The sequence below is a fragment of the Eublepharis macularius genome, chromosome 15, assembly GCF_028583425.1.
Source record: "Eublepharis macularius isolate TG4126 chromosome 15, MPM_Emac_v1.0, whole genome shotgun sequence".
Lineage (NCBI taxonomy): Eukaryota > Metazoa > Chordata > Lepidosauria > Squamata > Eublepharidae > Eublepharis > Eublepharis macularius.
In genome coordinates this window covers 54,034,153-54,050,501 of record NC_072804.1, presented here as the reverse complement: position 1 = coordinate 54,050,501, position 16,349 = coordinate 54,034,153, and the positions used below count along the sequence as shown (strand labels likewise).

General features: G+C 43.9%; 1 protein-coding gene across 1 annotated transcript; it reads right to left on the bottom strand.

The window, feature by feature from the left end:
- Positions 1-5,758: 5,758 nt before the first annotated feature.
- LOC129342991 (calpain-8-like) lies at positions 5,759-16,244 on the bottom strand. Its single transcript, XM_054998950.1, has 12 exons — positions 16,014-16,244; positions 15,498-15,567; positions 14,732-14,853; positions 13,965-14,098; positions 12,873-13,041; positions 11,421-11,504; positions 10,913-10,992; positions 10,227-10,301; positions 9,388-9,557; positions 8,333-8,567; positions 6,477-6,599; positions 5,759-5,789 (listed from the first exon to the last, which is right to left on the bottom strand). The coding sequence occupies exons 1-12, from the start codon at positions 16,242-16,244 to the stop codon at positions 5,759-5,761; spliced, it is 1,524 nt and encodes a 507-aa protein (XP_054854925.1).
- Between the last annotated feature and the right edge of the window lie 105 nt (positions 16,245-16,349).

Genomic DNA, 16,349 nt, shown 5'->3' with positions numbered 1-16,349 from the left:
AAACTTCCAAGCAACCATACTTATAGCTCACAAACCCAGTATTAAGGAGTATACTGGGTATTACCCAGTATACAGGCAAACTAAGTAATAGCCCCTTCATTTTTCAGCAAAAGATGCTTTCTATACCATTTTCTCAAAGGTCCCTCCTCAGTTCTCTCTCCATATTTGAACCACCTCTACTTCCTCTTCTTGTCAGAGTCCTTTCAGTGACTGGTTTTGTAGAATGACCACTTAAAGGCAGTGTGTATGTGTGTTTTTAAAGTTGTACTTCAATCCTACCTGCACAGTAGCCCAGAATACTGCAAATGATTGACAGACATCCCTCCCTTTACTCCCTTTTAAGATGCAAAGACTGTTCCCAAGGAAGCTGGGTTTGGCACTGGGATTGCCAGCTGGGGATCTCTCTTTTAATGCTTAGAAAGCCAAATTTGGGCTTCTCTGAAAACATGGGTTTCTGTTTCAGGAGACGAGGTTTCTGACAGCTAGCAAGGGGCCCTGGACTCCTTTGCTCAATATGCCCCCTTTATCCTTGGCAGAAGGATACGCTGAAATCCTGGATGATTTTCTGGCAGGCCTTCGAGGAAAAGCCATCAGTCCTCAGATGATACACTGGGAAATGGAAAAAGGAGTGGAGGCATTATTATTACTGCAGCTGACAGAGTAGATAGGAGAAAGAGGAGAAGAATGGTCTGTGGGTTAGAGAAAGAACCCAGACTCGTGAATTCTGCTCCAAAATTTGAGAGAAATAGTGGCCAGTTCTTCAAGAAGTGTTTACCATTCTGGCACAACTCCTGTCCTTTTCCACAACTCCTTGCGCAACCGCTTGGGCGTTCCCTTGTGCCTTTCCTCGAGTTCTTCCTCTGAAACCCGCACCTCCGCCCACCCTGTCTCACTCACATCAGGGAAGATAAAGGAGTCATTTTCTGCCATCCAGTCCCGCTGCCGACTCTTCACCTCAAGGGTGGAAGCTGCAAGTCCCAACCTCCCATCAGAGTAGCTCCCCAGATCAGAGAAGCTCGGAACCCTTGTATGAGCATTACTTCTTGGCTTCAACAGGGCTTTAATGTTGCAGTGCTGAGTGGCCAGTGGCTCCCCCCTTTGCTTCTTTGTAAGGGCCAGTTCATCATTTGAGTCTTTTATTTATTTAATTTACAATCTACTCTCCTCGCAAGCAGGCTCAGAGCAGATCACAACAATTAAGATAAACAAAAGATAAAACACTGGTAGCATAAAAATAAATAACAGTTTGTTAAAACATCCTTGATGCAGTGCACATATTGCACAATCCCATCTTCAGTCATTAGGGCCCGTGGGACAGGGTGGCCAACTATCGAATGAACAATGGAATCAAGGGGGCACACGCATCCCTTTGGTAGGAGGCCAGTTTTGTCATTTGCCTGCCTCAGCCACCATAAGCCTGGCATAACATCTCTGTCTTACAGGCCTGGTGGAATGATAACAGCTCTTGCTGGGCCTGAGTTTTCATATCAAGTTCCATCAGGCTGGTGCTAGGGCCGAAAAAGCCCTGGCTCTGGTCGAGGCAAGGTGAACCTCCTTGGGGCCAGGGATCACCAGTAAATGTTTATCTGCTGAACGGTGCACCCTCTGGGATGAGAGATCAACGAGCATCTGTCCACTGGCCTAACAACCCAACGCCAGCCTCATTTGCTTTTGTCAGCAGGACCCGTTGGGCAACGAGGTGAGCATCTTGGCCCCACTGCCTCACCACACCCTATACAGCCAAGAAGATGGGCTGTACCCCATGTCAATGGGGCCTGTAGTATTTTATTTGTTTTATTTTTTGAATTTTTATTTCCCCCGCCCCCTTGAATGTGAGTGGAAGCACTTTACAAGGATTAAAACTGCAATAGATAATATATGTTAAAATTGGGAAGATCCAACCAGAATATAGCCAGTAAAACAATGTTATCCCAATAACTGGGAAAACTCAAAATTAAGCAGCATTTGAAAGGAGATGAATCTGATGTCCTTTCCAGATTTAAAATTCTATGAAAGAGCATAGAAGTGAGCTAAATAACAGGAGAGAGAGGGAAGGAGAAAACAGCCAGTTGATCAGGGCGACAGCCTTCGTGAATACTCACTGTTGGCCACAGCCTCGTTTAGAATGTGCTGGAGTTCTGCAGTGCCAACTTGCTGATCCTAAAAAGCAAATAAAAATCCAAGAAGTTAGATGACTGCCCCCTTCCCATCAAGAGGTCCATAGGTTGCTTGTTGAAGCCAATCAGAGAAAATAGGTAGAGCTCTAATCTTCCCCCCAACCTTGACTCTAGTTAGACTGCTGCCATATTGGGCCAGCTACAGTGTCTATCTTTCTTCTCTATTGCTCAGGCTGGTGACCAATACAGTGCAGTCCTGGTTGCCATGTTTCCTTACATCACTGTCTTCTTGTTTGTAAATGTTAACAGCAGAGGAGATGAGCAACCAAAGGCATAACCAAAAAAACCTACACCAGACACATTCTTTCCATGCTGGTAACACTAAGTTGTATCTTCTTATCAGTCATCAAAAAAAGACTTCTTTCTTTCTTCAGGAGTCCCAGAAAAAGGAGGGGAGAATCACCTTTATTTAGATCATCCTTTTGTTTATTTTATTACATCTATATTGTGGATAGCTGCCATGGAACTCAACGCAGAATATCCAGAGTTTGTTGGAGGTCTCCCATCCAGCCCTGGGCCGATTCCAGATGACTAACCTTAAGGCGCTTCATGCCGCCCTCTTCCGGATCGCGATGGGGAAAATGCGAAATATCGCGTTTCCTCGCTCGAGTTTTGCGCGACGACGCGCAAAACTCGTGCGAGGAAACACGATATTTCGCATTTTCCCCGTCGTGATCCGGAAGAGGGCGGCATGAAGCGCCTTAAGGTTAGTCATCTGGAATCGGCCCTGCTTAGTTTTGGAGAAGTTACTGCGTCATTAAACTTGATCAGTTAAAACCCAAGAAGTTAATACTCCTATTGCATTGTTTATTGGATAACAACAACAACAACTGCACTTATATACCACTCTTCTAGACAAATTAGTGCCCACTCAGAGCAGTGAACAAGACAGTGTTATCCCCACAATACAGCTGGGGAGCTGGGCTGAGAGGAGGGGATGACCCAAGGCCACCTGCAGAGCTCATGGCAGGAATGGAAGTCAAACCAGTAGAGTGCTGATTAACAACCCAACCACTTAACCGCTACGATACAGCAGCTCTCTATGAATGTCTCATGCTACCTGATTACATGGTTTATATTGTGTGAGCTGCCTTGAGTCTCAGCAAGAAAGGCTGGCTATCAATCAATCAATCAATCAATCAATCAATCAATCAATGAAAGCCGTACAAGCATAATTAATTAATTGAGCCGTATATACTTTGTCTTTCACTCCCCCCCAAAGAAAATCATAGTAGGGAAAGCTCTTGCATTCTGTTACCTGTCCTGCCTGCTCCAGAAAAGTTCTTTCAAGCGTTGGGTCTAGTCTGATCTGGTGCAATTGCATCACCTGAAAAAGAAAGAGAGGATCAGTCCATCTGTGCATGCACTTTTTCCAAGTCCTGCACGTACCAACTGCTTGCCCATCAGCAAGACGCTGAACAGTCAGCCCACTTGATTATTTTTCTTAATTGGTTTTGTAATGATTTCAAGTAAATGTGTGCATGTGTCTTTAAATGCTTGTGTTATGACCTGTACTTTCTTTGGGGTAGATTTTTCTTTTAATCTTTCCCTTACGCCCTCTGGGTAGTTTACTGCCACCAGGAATATATTATTCCAAAATATTTTATTCAAATTTCCCCTTTGGTAAACATGTTTAAGCGTCAGGCTCCTTCGTGGTTCTATGTGGCCCTGAGGATATGAATGGGATGTAGCAATGACAGCTACACTGGGATATAACAAAACAAAATAAATGTTTATTTTTCAAGAAGCGTATTGGTTTCATAAAAGTAGTTCTTGGTTCTTAAAGTTACTTCTTACAAACTCATTCACACAGATCTCTTCTAAGGCTTCACACACAGTTAGCCTCCTTCACTAGACTCAATAGTCCTCTCACAAATACTTCAAATATAGGCAGCACACAGCCGGCCTCCCTTTCCCTGACTCTCAGTCACAGAAATATGAAACCTGCTCAGGCAGCCCACAGCTGGCCTCTCTTTCCCTGACTGAGCGTCCTTTCACAAACATGCTCAGTTCAGGTTCCACACAGGTCATATTTCTTTCATGAATATTTCAATATACTCAGGCAGCACACAGCCAGCCTGCTTTCTTCGGACTGAAACTTTTCTCTCTGTCTCACTCAGTCTAAACTGCGTTCACTCCGCCCACACTCTCAGTCATCAACCAATCACATCGCTCACTCTTCCCTCTCTCACCCCCACTCTTCACCTAGCTCAAACCAAGCATTTAAAGACACAGGCACCCATTTACTTGGAATCATTACAGCTTGGTTTGAGCTAGGTGAAGAGTGGGGGTGAGAGAGGGAAGAGTGAGCGATGTGATTGGTTGATGACTGAGAGTGTGGGCGGAGTGAACGCAGTTTAGACTGAGTGAGGCAGAGAGAAAAGTTTCAGTCAGAGGAAAGCAGGCTGGCTGTGTGCTGCCTGAGTATATTGAAATATTCATGAAAGAAATATGACCTGTGTGGAACCTGAACTGAGCATGTTTGTGAAAGGACGCTCAGTCAGGGAAAGAGAGGCCAGCTGTGGGCTGCCTGAGCAGGTTTAAGCATTTCTGTGAGAGAAATACAGAGTTAAAGAAAGAGACTGTGTGTGAAGCCATAGAAGAAATCTGTATGAATGAGTTTAAATGAAGTAACTTTAAGAACCGAGAACTACGTTTATGAAACCAATACGCTTCTTGACTAAATAAAAGTTTATTTTGTTTTGTTATATCCCAGAGTAGCTGTCATTGCTTTATCCCATTCCTATCCTCAGGGCCACATAGAACCACGAAGGAGCCTGACGCTTAGGAACGTTACCAAAGGGAAAACTTAAATAAAATATCTTGGAATATAATATTCCTGGTGGCAGCAAACTACCCAGAGGGTGTTAAGGGAAAGATTAAAAGAAATAGCTACTCAAGGAAAGTAAAGGTCATAACAGGTTTAATGCCTAGTTCCCATGGAGATGGCAAACTTATCTCTAGGCTATGCCTTTTCGGACTGCTACACAAACAAACAATATTCATTAAAAATTGCACTGAACGAGTAGAATGAGCCATTACCTGCAGTGCCTTCCCATCTGCAGTGATTTCATCATCAATCTCCCTAGAAGGTAAGTTAACATTATCAGGGAACTTCTGAACTTGTAGACCTGGCCACAAACTCCTATTTCATGTAACAAGCATGGAGATATATACCCAATGACACTGAAGTAGCTTGGTCGATAAGATGTTCACATCTGCTAGAAGGATGTGCTTCTTTCTGATAGTGCTTAATTAACAGACATGAGGTGTTCTATTTGGCTACTAGCTTAGATGGCTTTTCAGAAGGATTCATGCAGGAGGATAGGTTTATCACCAGCCATTAGCCACGGCAGATAAATAGAATCTCCAGATATGGAGAGAGTATATTGTAGAATGCCCTGACCTGGATAGCCCAGGCAAGCCCACTCTCACATCTTGCAAGCTAAGCAGGGTCGGCCTTGGTTAGTAATTGGATGGGAAACCTCTAAGGAAGACCAGGGTTGCAGAGGCAGGTGATGGCAAACCACCTCTCTTAGTCTCTTGCCTTGAGGACCCCAGCAGGGGTCCCCATAAGTCAATTATGACTTGATGGCACGCCCCACCACCATACTGCAGAATAGCAGATATCAGAGATCAACACAAGGGGGCAGTGGTACCCTTCATCCCAAAGCATATACTTGTACACAAAATGAAATGAAAGAGGAAATGAAATAGCTGGATCTTTGGTCTGACTTGGAAAGGCAATTGTTTTTAGCAAATTAGAAAAGGCAACAACTTGTAAAGAAATTATTTGAAAGCATAATCTGTTCTCCTGGTCGCCCCAATATAACAGGTGGTACATACAAGATCAGGGTATATTCCCATGAATTAGTGCCAACCAAGTTGTAATCTGAATCACTGAGATTTAGGAATACCAAACAAGATATAGATCAGATGTTTCCATTTCTCTTCCATTTCCAAATTTCTGAATCTGAATTCTAGATGAAGTAACCAACGTATTCCAGGTTCCTGGAATCTCTTTTCTCTTACCAGATTCAGAGTTGGCGCAAGAATTTATCTCAAGAGGTGAAAAACTCCAATGGAGCCTCTGTTCCCAGTAAAAACACAATTATAAATTAAATCTCTGCAATTTGCCATGCATGGTTTGCAAAAAAGACCTAAATGTGCTTTCCCCCTCTCTGTGTTCCATTTGATATGGCTGGCCATACCCACAAATCTAGTGGCAGGGTACAGTCTCAAAACTATGAGGGCTGGAAACATGTTACAGATAAAAAGTGTTTCAAGAAGAAAACTCACAAGAACTGATGCTCCTTTTCAGTGAAGATGCGGAGGGTGAACTCAGCTTCCTCCAGTGGGTTTTGGGTGCTGGGGATGATCAAGTAATCCCCAGGTGGCAGCTGAAGGCGCCCGTTGATGTCCCTTTCAGACCCAAAGAAAGTGTGAGAGCTGGGTATGAGATCAGGGAGCAGTTCCTTCCTTTGAGCTGTGCTCTTCACCTGTAGATACTGGAAGAAAATGCCGTCTATGAGGATCTTCTGTCTGGGAAGAAGTGCAATCTCCCTAGACAGCTCTACACTGCAAGATGGCCAACAACTATGTACTAGATATAGCTCTAGCAGTACAAGCATTGACAGGGGAGGCCGTATTTTTGCCTGACCTTCACAAGATCACAACAGATTCACAGATCACTCATTTCTTGCATGATTCCCAATAGCCAGTATTCTTTTGGTACTGTGTTTACAGTTGAGTTGTTCAGTTACTGGACTTTAATGTAGAGCGGGCATATCTCAGAATCTCTTTGCCTCTGAGCAAAGCACTCTTCAAATTTTTTAGATTAGTTTCCACAACTGGGTGTGGGGCTTCCTTTTAGAAAAGGAGATTCAAGTGCTCAAGTGAATTCTGAAAGCAGGGGCTGGGGTTGTACACAACACGGAGAAAAGTTGGCCTAGCTAGATAGTGCCATTAGAATAACCACCTGAATACTGATTTTTAACAGATGAAGAAGTGAGGGCCTGAGGCCTGGAGGAAGCCCCCTCCAATCAATATTACATGTCTCTTGTGCCACCCCCAAAGTGTTATCGATGTGTAAGAAACAGAGATTCCATACTTCAATTTAACCTCCCTTAAGTGGATTTCATATGTCAGTTTATATGTAATATTCTGCATGAGCGCTTGTCAACTCACAAGCCCTTTGGTGCTATTTTTATTATAACACTGCCTGCTGACAATCCCTGGAACAATGTGTGAAGAACATAAGAGGCACCTAGAACCAAGTACTTTGGCAACTCCTGTTCTACATAGATAACAACCCTTGATACGTTTTACTTCCTTTTTCTTATTCAGTGCGCCTTTTCTCTTTCCATCCTGCTCCCAGCCAAATTTCTTCTTAACATCAGGATGCAGCAATGACAGGGGAAAGGAGACCCTCAAAAAAGGAGAAACCTCTTGGATGGTTACCTGATTGGGAACCTGCAGGAAAAAATGGGGGGGGGGTAAACTTTAATAAATGAATAGGAAGTCAATGGAACAAAAGCCAGGAAAGGAAATAAACACAAGTTATTTTTATGACAAGTTTCTTTCTTTATTCTTTCATCTGTTTCTAAGGTGCAGAAGAATATACAATCTTAAAAACATCTGCCTTTGAGGAATGGAAATGTACTGAGGAGGTAGATTTTTTAAAAATCTGTTTGATTGTTTAATAAGAAGCTCAGCAGGCATTTTGGGGGGCACTGAAGCAGGCAGCCAGTGCTACTTCCAAAGTGACATCTTCATCAGGGGGCCAGAGAATTGGTGCCTTTATGGTGTCTCTGTGATAGCTCACTGGATGGCTTTAAGCAAGGGACTGTTTCTCAGCCTCATCCACATGCCCCCAGCTCCACTTCCATCCCTACATCTGCATAAACGCTGAACCACAGACAGTCCAACTGGAAGGATTACTTCGTTAATGTATATGAAGGGCTGTGAACTCAGGGTGCTCTGTTAATGAGAATTGTTCTATTAGATTAAGGATTGGCAGCATCCGGTCCCCCAGATTGCTCTACCTGGTAACCGGAATTCCAAGCAGGAGAAGAAGTGGGACAATTTAATATAACGGCAGTGAGCCTGAGACACCTCTTTGCTCATATTCTCTACTAACCACAGACAAATCTCACCAACCGATCTCACGTCCAGCTCCTAAGAGGCCACACGTGTCTACCTGGAAGATGTCAAAGCAGATGAGAAGGAATCCTCTCCGTCTGTCCCTGCGCCGGTCCTTCTGCATCAGGGAGACAAGGAGGCTGCAGGTAGGATCTTGGCTTTGATGCTCCTTTCTCTTTTGCCTCTTCAGCTGGGCCTCATCCGGTTCCCGCAGCGAAACATGATATTGGGGGTTCATCCAGAAGGTATCTGCACCGTGGGGGGAAATAGGGAAGGTGTCAGAACCAAAACAACTCAGATATTTGGACACATTTTGGAAGACTTGAACGGCAGAATTCCCTTTATCTTCTCTGTTCTGTCCCCTCTGTTTTGAACAAAGACAAGTTGAATTGATGGACACTCTGGGGTGGTAATACTTTGGAGAACCTCCAGTGATGTCATGGCCTCTTCCTGCAGTGTTCCCTACTCCACTGCCTGAGGAGCAGCCGTTGGGACCCCCGCATCAGCTATTTATTTTCTGCCACCCCTCCTCAATGGATCACCCATTAAAAGAGCAAATTAGTTCACTAAACAATACTGAAGTGTATTCCCCTGCATCAGATACGGTCATTTGTCAACAGCCGGTGCTATTATTTGATTTAACTGTGCTGTAAGGAAATTCTGGTCAAAGTTGGAGAGGAGGGAGGCATTCAATATCAGAGAAGCAAAAGGGGTATATTCCAGATGCTTCCTTAGGAGCCCTCTATAGCAGCACCTTGCATTGAATGTCCCACCCAGGACACATGCGCTGCATCAGTTTCTTCTTCCTTCCCTTTAAATCCCTCCTCAAAACTTTCCTTTTCCATGAATCACACAAAGTATCGATTTATGCATTTGCTCAAGCTCACTCTTTGTCCTCCCCCCTTTCTTTCCCCATTATCAAATAGAGATTGTAAGCACCTTGGGGCAGAGACATATCAGAGTACTTTTGCTTTTACTGTAAAGGGCCACATAGACCTTAGCCTTGAGCTCCTACCAACATTTCCAGTGGCCCACAGTCCAACCCAATGGATTCCAGCTCAGAGATTACCCCAAGGGCTGAAGGGCTGGCGTCCTCCAGCTGTGTAACCTTTGACCCAGCTTCCTTGGATGCAGCTGACATTCCAAGATGAGGGAACCCTCTCCTCCTGCAGCGCCTCCACACTCAAGTGGCAGATTTCCAGGACATCGAAGTAACGCTGAAAATCAACAAGGTCCATCCTAATAGAAAGAGCAAAGGGAGTGTTATGCAGTTATAAGAGAGTGTTATGCAGTTAAAAGATCAGGCCCAGGTTGCCACTCATCGCCCTTTAAGCCAATCCTGATATGAATGCATTTGCATTCTCTGTTTATCTCCATCTCCCTCCCCCCCCCCCCCGTCTTTGTTGTCTCATGTCAAAAGTTTGATTGGAGCAAGAACCTACCTTTTGGTACTCTATTAATCACCGTGTGCATTAGTATTGATATGTGTGTGTGTGCGCGTGGGTATGTATTTTCCTCCCTCCCTCCCTCCACCCACCCAATCAGATCTAGTAGCAACTCAGGGGATGTGATTTATATCAAGGAAATGGTGTATAGGAAAGAGTTAACCCCTTCACCCACCCACACAGCACCGTTGCTCCAGTCCAAATAAGGACGAAGTTAAAGTATATGTTTGGATTGGATTATGGATTCCCAATGTTATGAGCAACATGGACCTTGTTTACGTATTATGATGTAAATTCGCTTTGAGCCCACATGCAGGGAAAGTGGACTATAAATTAAATAAATAAATACATATTGTCAGAGACTGTGGGGAAGGGGTGCATGGAAAACCTGGATCAGTTTCCAACCATTTAGAAACCTACTGTGCAGATAAAGCTGTATAAGAGACGAGGACAAATCCCATACCAAAACTCCCCATCCTCCTTGCTCACGCACAACTTGTTCTGGAGGGCAGGATCCAGATATGACCACGCTGGTGAACTGAAGCGAGGGGGGAAAAAATCAAATGAATTGTGGTCTGAGATGCTGTAGAAACGAGCCAGGGAGCAAAAACATTCAGTGCACCCACGCTGCTTCTATGGCCAAATTCCCACATGCCACTTAAAGCATTTTCAGCCCGGTTCCCACCATTAGTGTGCATACGAGAAAAACAGAAAAGCAGCTCTATAACACTTATACCAGTTTTCTGTATCTGTTGGTGGCCATGCAGGTGCATTGGTTTACCAATGCATTTGAATCTTCCTTCACATTACAGTGTACCTGTGATTTCATTCTGTGGGTTGGGGGAGCAGGCAGGGTGGGAGATTGTTATGTACTGGTGAGATTAAAAGACCAAAAAAGAAATATCCTCAAAGCAGAGCCACCACTTGTGCGATTGATCAACTTACATTAACAAGATCTGACAACTAGGCACCAACAAGCCTACAACTATTGATAGTCCAAGTGCCACATTCAATCTATGGAAGCCAAAGTAAGGTTGTAATAACTGGCTGATGATTAGGCTCCATTTCCCAACATGCCACCCCATTCTGGCATCCTGCCCCAACCCCACAACCACTGTCCTATCCACAATGCCATTGGGACATACTCACTGGTCACTCCACTGGCCTTTCCACTCCACCTCGCCCCAGGGGTTCCGTAGCCGGAGTAGCTTCACCTTCTTGCCCTCCACCTAGGAATCAGAACAAAAAGGAGGAGGGAGAGGTGTTGCATTTTATAGAAAGTATACAATTAGATGCAAAGAAGAAGGGGGCTCCTTTGCCTTCTGAACAGATGCATAAAACAGGAATTTTGGCAGGAGCAGCTGCTAGGAGTCGTGCACAACAAGCTCCCTACGCAAAAAAAAAGTTCATTCCAATTTTAGGACCTGCACATGTCCTTTTTTCTCTAGAGACCCTCATAGACATGCAGATGCTCAGTACAAACAGGGCAGGGCAGGCATGCAAGCACTCGTCTCCCCCACAAATGTGATGCTTTGGCCTGTCCCCATTTTCTGTGAGACCCACCTGGCTTTCATCTTGTTCTGCTGACCATCCCTCTGCTGCTCCCTCATACAGATCAGAGGAAGAGGAGGAGGCAATGAAATTTTCCAGGACTTACCTTGTGGACCCCTATGATGGAGTATGCGTGGTTCTTCACCAATCCCTCTGGGGTTTTCATTTCCGTCTCTTTAGGGTCTTTAACCTGAAGGCAACCAAAATGGCGCATCTGGATAGTACAGCCTTCCTTGATCCATTTCGGTCAGTTTTCTGGTTCATTTACGGGACCTCAGCTTTATTTGCTCTGATGTTGGAAGCTGATTAAAGGATCTCAGGGCTCTTGATATTGTTATGGCTACTTGTTGAGCATACCTTTTATTGGCTAGTAGCCCAGTGTTGTACCAATATAGATAAAAGCACATGACAATAATCAATACTGAGCAATACTAGGCCATGTACTTGTATTCTAGATGAACTTAGAGACTTTGCATGAACCGTCTGTGTGTTTTTTTCTGTGTGTTAGGTAATTCTAACAGGTGTGCTTTAATCTTTTGACAGTTAATTAAAATAGTGGACTCTATCGAGATTAATGTTCCTCTATCAGAGATTCAACCAATAGTAATCTCTTAACTTAACTTTTTCTGACACTTCTCAGCAATTTATAGTTTTGTTTTGCAAGTGTGAGTATAACGTCATTTTTTACTAATTGGAAGGTTATACAATAGAAACTATGAATATTCAATGAAGCACCAGACCAATTACCATTTGTTTGTGCTATCATGTGAACAGACCTTAGATATGTGCATATGATGATGTATAAAATTGCAAACTCAGATAGAATGGCAGAGCTCTGATGGAAGAAATCTCTTGAGAGAATTTAGGTGAAAACTTATTTTTACCTATGCATTTCATAGAAACTTTGATTATGTTGAACTTGGAATTTATTAAGAAATGTTAGCAAACTTATTTCTTATTGCCTTTCTGTGTTCTGTTATTATAGGATTTATATTAATAACCATTTATATTTTGATGACTTGCTTCATTAAAAAACTAGGGTGTATTTTCAATAAAGTGAAATACACTCTAGACAGGTGTCTGTGTGTTTGATAAAGAGTTGCAAAGCAATACTGAACCCTATATAAATAAATGTACTGATAAACAGCTGGTTCAAAGAACTTATCTGTTTGACAGGTCTGAGAACTAATTGCTGTAAGCTTTCTAAGAGAAAAGATACATCTTTCTTTGGGCTAGTAGAAGCTTAGTTTCAAACATGGGCAAAAGTTCGTTACACCAGAATGGTCACCTTAGTGGGCATTAATTGCCAGGAGATGGTCTAAGCTGTGGGAAGGAAGAAGCAGCCATGGAAAATGCTGAAACCCATTCAGTCATCCTTTGGCTTTTGCACTTCCTCCAGGTATTGCTCATAAATTGTTCTCCTTGCAGCCATAAAGTCTAGAATCTTGCTTTATAAAATGGCTTCTAGTATAAGCTGAATTCTGCACCCAATATCCCGTTTCACCCTTTCACAAAATGGCCTGAGTAAGAATTTCTGCAATCCTTTGCCTTCTCCTACCTGGATGTATGCTCCCACCATAGAGCGCTTCCTCACTGCCTGCTTAATGGTCCTGAAGAGCTCTGGGTTAGGTGTCTTCAGGGGGATCGTTTCCCCAATTCCACCAGTAAAGTCCACAAAGGCCTCGTTCATGTATCCGTTGTTCAAAGCCTCATAGGAGCCATTCAATCTTTGTGGGAGGTAAAGGGAAAAGCAGAGGAAAATATCGACTGAAGAACCACATGCTGAAATGCATACAAAGTGGAATAGGGAGACAGTTCAGGGAATGGCTGGTCACTAACCAGTTGCCTTTGGGTCAAATCCAATTAGCTAAGTGAGCTTTTAGAACCCCATCCATTAGGCTAATTTTACACAATTTCTATAGGAGATGAGAAATTGTAGCTCATTCTTTCACATTTGTACGATCAAAATCACATTTGTACGATTTGTACAATTAGTTATAAAAACACCGAAAGCCTACATATGTTTCTCTGCTTGTGCTCTTTTTAAAAATGAACATTTAAAACCACCCATGAGATCTCTGGGCTTTCTCTTTAGTTTGGGGAGACAAATATATTAGAGCAGATGGGAACCCAGGAGTTTTTCTCATTGCCACTGACTCACAGTCCCTTTGGTATTCCTACTGATGTTCCTACCCATTAACTAGGTTCAGCCAAACTAATTCCATTTCTCTTCATTATTGATTTATTTACTTCCTTTATATCCCAGCTTTCTCTTAAGCGGGGACCAAAAATGCTTACATCTTTCTCCTCTCCTCCATTTTATCCTCACAACAACCCTGTGAGGTAGGTTAGGCTGAGGGTATGTGATTGGTCCCAGATCACCTAGCAAGCTTCCATAGCAGAGTGGGGATTTGAACCTGGATCTCCTAGATCCTAGTCCAACACTCTAACCACTACACCACACTGTCTATCACAAAGGCAAAAGCTGTTCAGCTTACAATTAAATCATTGATCATTATGCATTCTGGCTAGCCCAAAGGTGAGGATTAAATGCTACAACGCACGTTAATACAAGGCAAAATGTTGCCACAGTGTCTACACTAGCATGAGGAGCAAGACAACTGAGAATTAAATTGCACTCCCAACTCACTTGGCGTACGCTTTCTCCAGCAAGGGCATCCAGAACTCATTATTTTCTGCAGATTTCACAAAAAGCAGTTCTCCATTCACAGTGGGCAGCAGGTCATCCACCACCACGTCCACCCACTGGCCGTATTGCCAGAACTGGGAAGGCAGAGAGGGATGAATGAATAAAGAGGACAGGGCTGCAGAGAGACTTTGCTTGTCAAGGAGCTGAAGGCCATTTGAGATGGGGTGTGTGTGGTGTGTCGTCGAGTCTCCTTAACCTACGGTGACCCTCTGAATGGTAGACCTCCAAAGCATCCTATCATTAACATTTGAAATTAACAAAGCGATGTACTATTGGCCAAACCTGCCAGACAACGTGCAACGTGTAATAAAAAGGAAAGTCTGTGCGCACCATGGAAGCCGCGCTTCCCTCAACCCTCTCAAAATGGTTGCCAGCCTCGGTTAGCAATGCAGCATGCTTAAGGATTGGGGTCGTCATCTTTTCCTATTACTTTCACTGCTCCCACTTCAAAGACTTCCTCAAAACTCCCTTTTCCATAAAGCCTTTATACTTATCCCCAAAATCTGTTCTCTCCAAATGCAATAAGGTATCCATTTGCTGACATGCATTCCTTATTGCCACCCCTCCCTCCCTCTCTCTGCCTTCATCAGGACTGGGATGCCGTCAATCATTCTGAGTAACCACGAGGGCAACAGGAAGAAGCCTGGAAAGTTTAATGTAACCTGCAGGCTGTTGCCTCTTGGGAAACAAGGGCCTGCCAGACTCACCTGGAAATGGAAGATGCCGACATAATCCTCGCCATCAAAATTTTGGTCCTGAGGAACCACCCTCCCCATCAGCTGTGGGTACAAGGTGAGGGAGGCAGCTGCAGCCAGGAACCAGCAGTCACCTGTGGCAAGCAAGAGACATCGATTTCCTTGGCACCGTTTGAAATAGCCGGTGTGGAGAATGCACCCACACAAACACAACCTGAGCCTTGGGCTTCTGGCTTATCCTCATATCCTCTCTGTGGCTTCAAGGACAGCCTCTTTGGAAACTTTATGGAGATGCATAATGTGAACATTCCTCTTTTTTGTTACAGCACTACTGTTCAAGGCGGGAAGCTGTATCAGTTACACCTGGTTTACATTTTGCAGTACAGATATACCCTTGAAGTGCAAATTAAGATACTCTCCTTTTTAAAAAAAACAAACAGAACACTGACTTTAGTGTAGTTTTTCCTAGCATGGAAATGCAAAGATGGGAAAAGGTTCCTGTGCTCACCGCTGGTGTTAATAATCCAACTGTTAATCTCCAATATACTGCTAAAATTGCAGGTTATGGGAGGGACTTTGATCCTTTCTGGTGGCTCCAGACCAGTTCCATTAATACAAATGGAAATGCGCTACTAAAGGTTTTTCCTAGGGCTATGGCAACAGCTTCACCCACTGGGTTACTAGCTACCTGTTAAAAGGACAGAGGGACCATCAGGAAAAAGGCAAGGGTGTCAAAATCAGATACTGAAGGTCTGAAGGAGAACTGATGAAAACTTACTCAGCCCCCCCTGGCAGACATCTGTCCGGCTCATTCCTTCACAGATAAACTTGGGGTATCTGCAGATTTCCTGCAGAAACAATAAAGAGTTGTGGAGCAAGATTCAAGACCAGTAACACCTTAAAGACCAACTAGATTTCCAGGGTATGAGCTTTCGAGAGTCAGAGCTCCCTTCATCAGATACAAGGAATGAAAAAGGAGAGGAGTTGAGGTTTCTTCATCTATTTTTCAGGTCTGGCATCTGCATTATTGCTATTTACATTCTTGGGTAGAAATTAACACCAGTATTTACTTGCCAACATAAATTTTAATTCTTTGTCACCTTTGCCTCCCCCTCTCCCCTAGGGAGCTTAGCTCATTTCGAAAGTACAACAACAACCCTATGGAGTAGGGTAAGTAAGACACCATGATACTGACCCAAGCCCCCCTTGCAAGCTTGGATGTAACACATTAGCCTCTGATTCTAGCCACGACACCTGGTTATTATAGCGCAGATGCAAGTGAATCTCAGCCTACCTTGGGCCTCTTCCAAATCAGCCCCTGGGTTGCCTCTGAGCCAGGCCCAAGCTCGTTGTATCCAATCGATTCAGGACAGGGTTTAAAGAAAGGATCAATGAAGAGGCCTCCATGCTGGAGATGCTGTTGCTTCAGGTCCCAGTAGTTCTGCCCACAGTATGGCAGGACTGGGGCAGTTATCTCGGCATCGGCATCCCTAGTAAGGCGGACTGTGATGCTAGGGGGAGCCATGGCTGAGTCAATCTGTAACTGTACTAGGGACTTGGTTTATTTTATACTGCACAAGAAAAGTGTACAAAGATGACCCCTTTCCTGGAGGCAGGTCCAGAGCTTGCT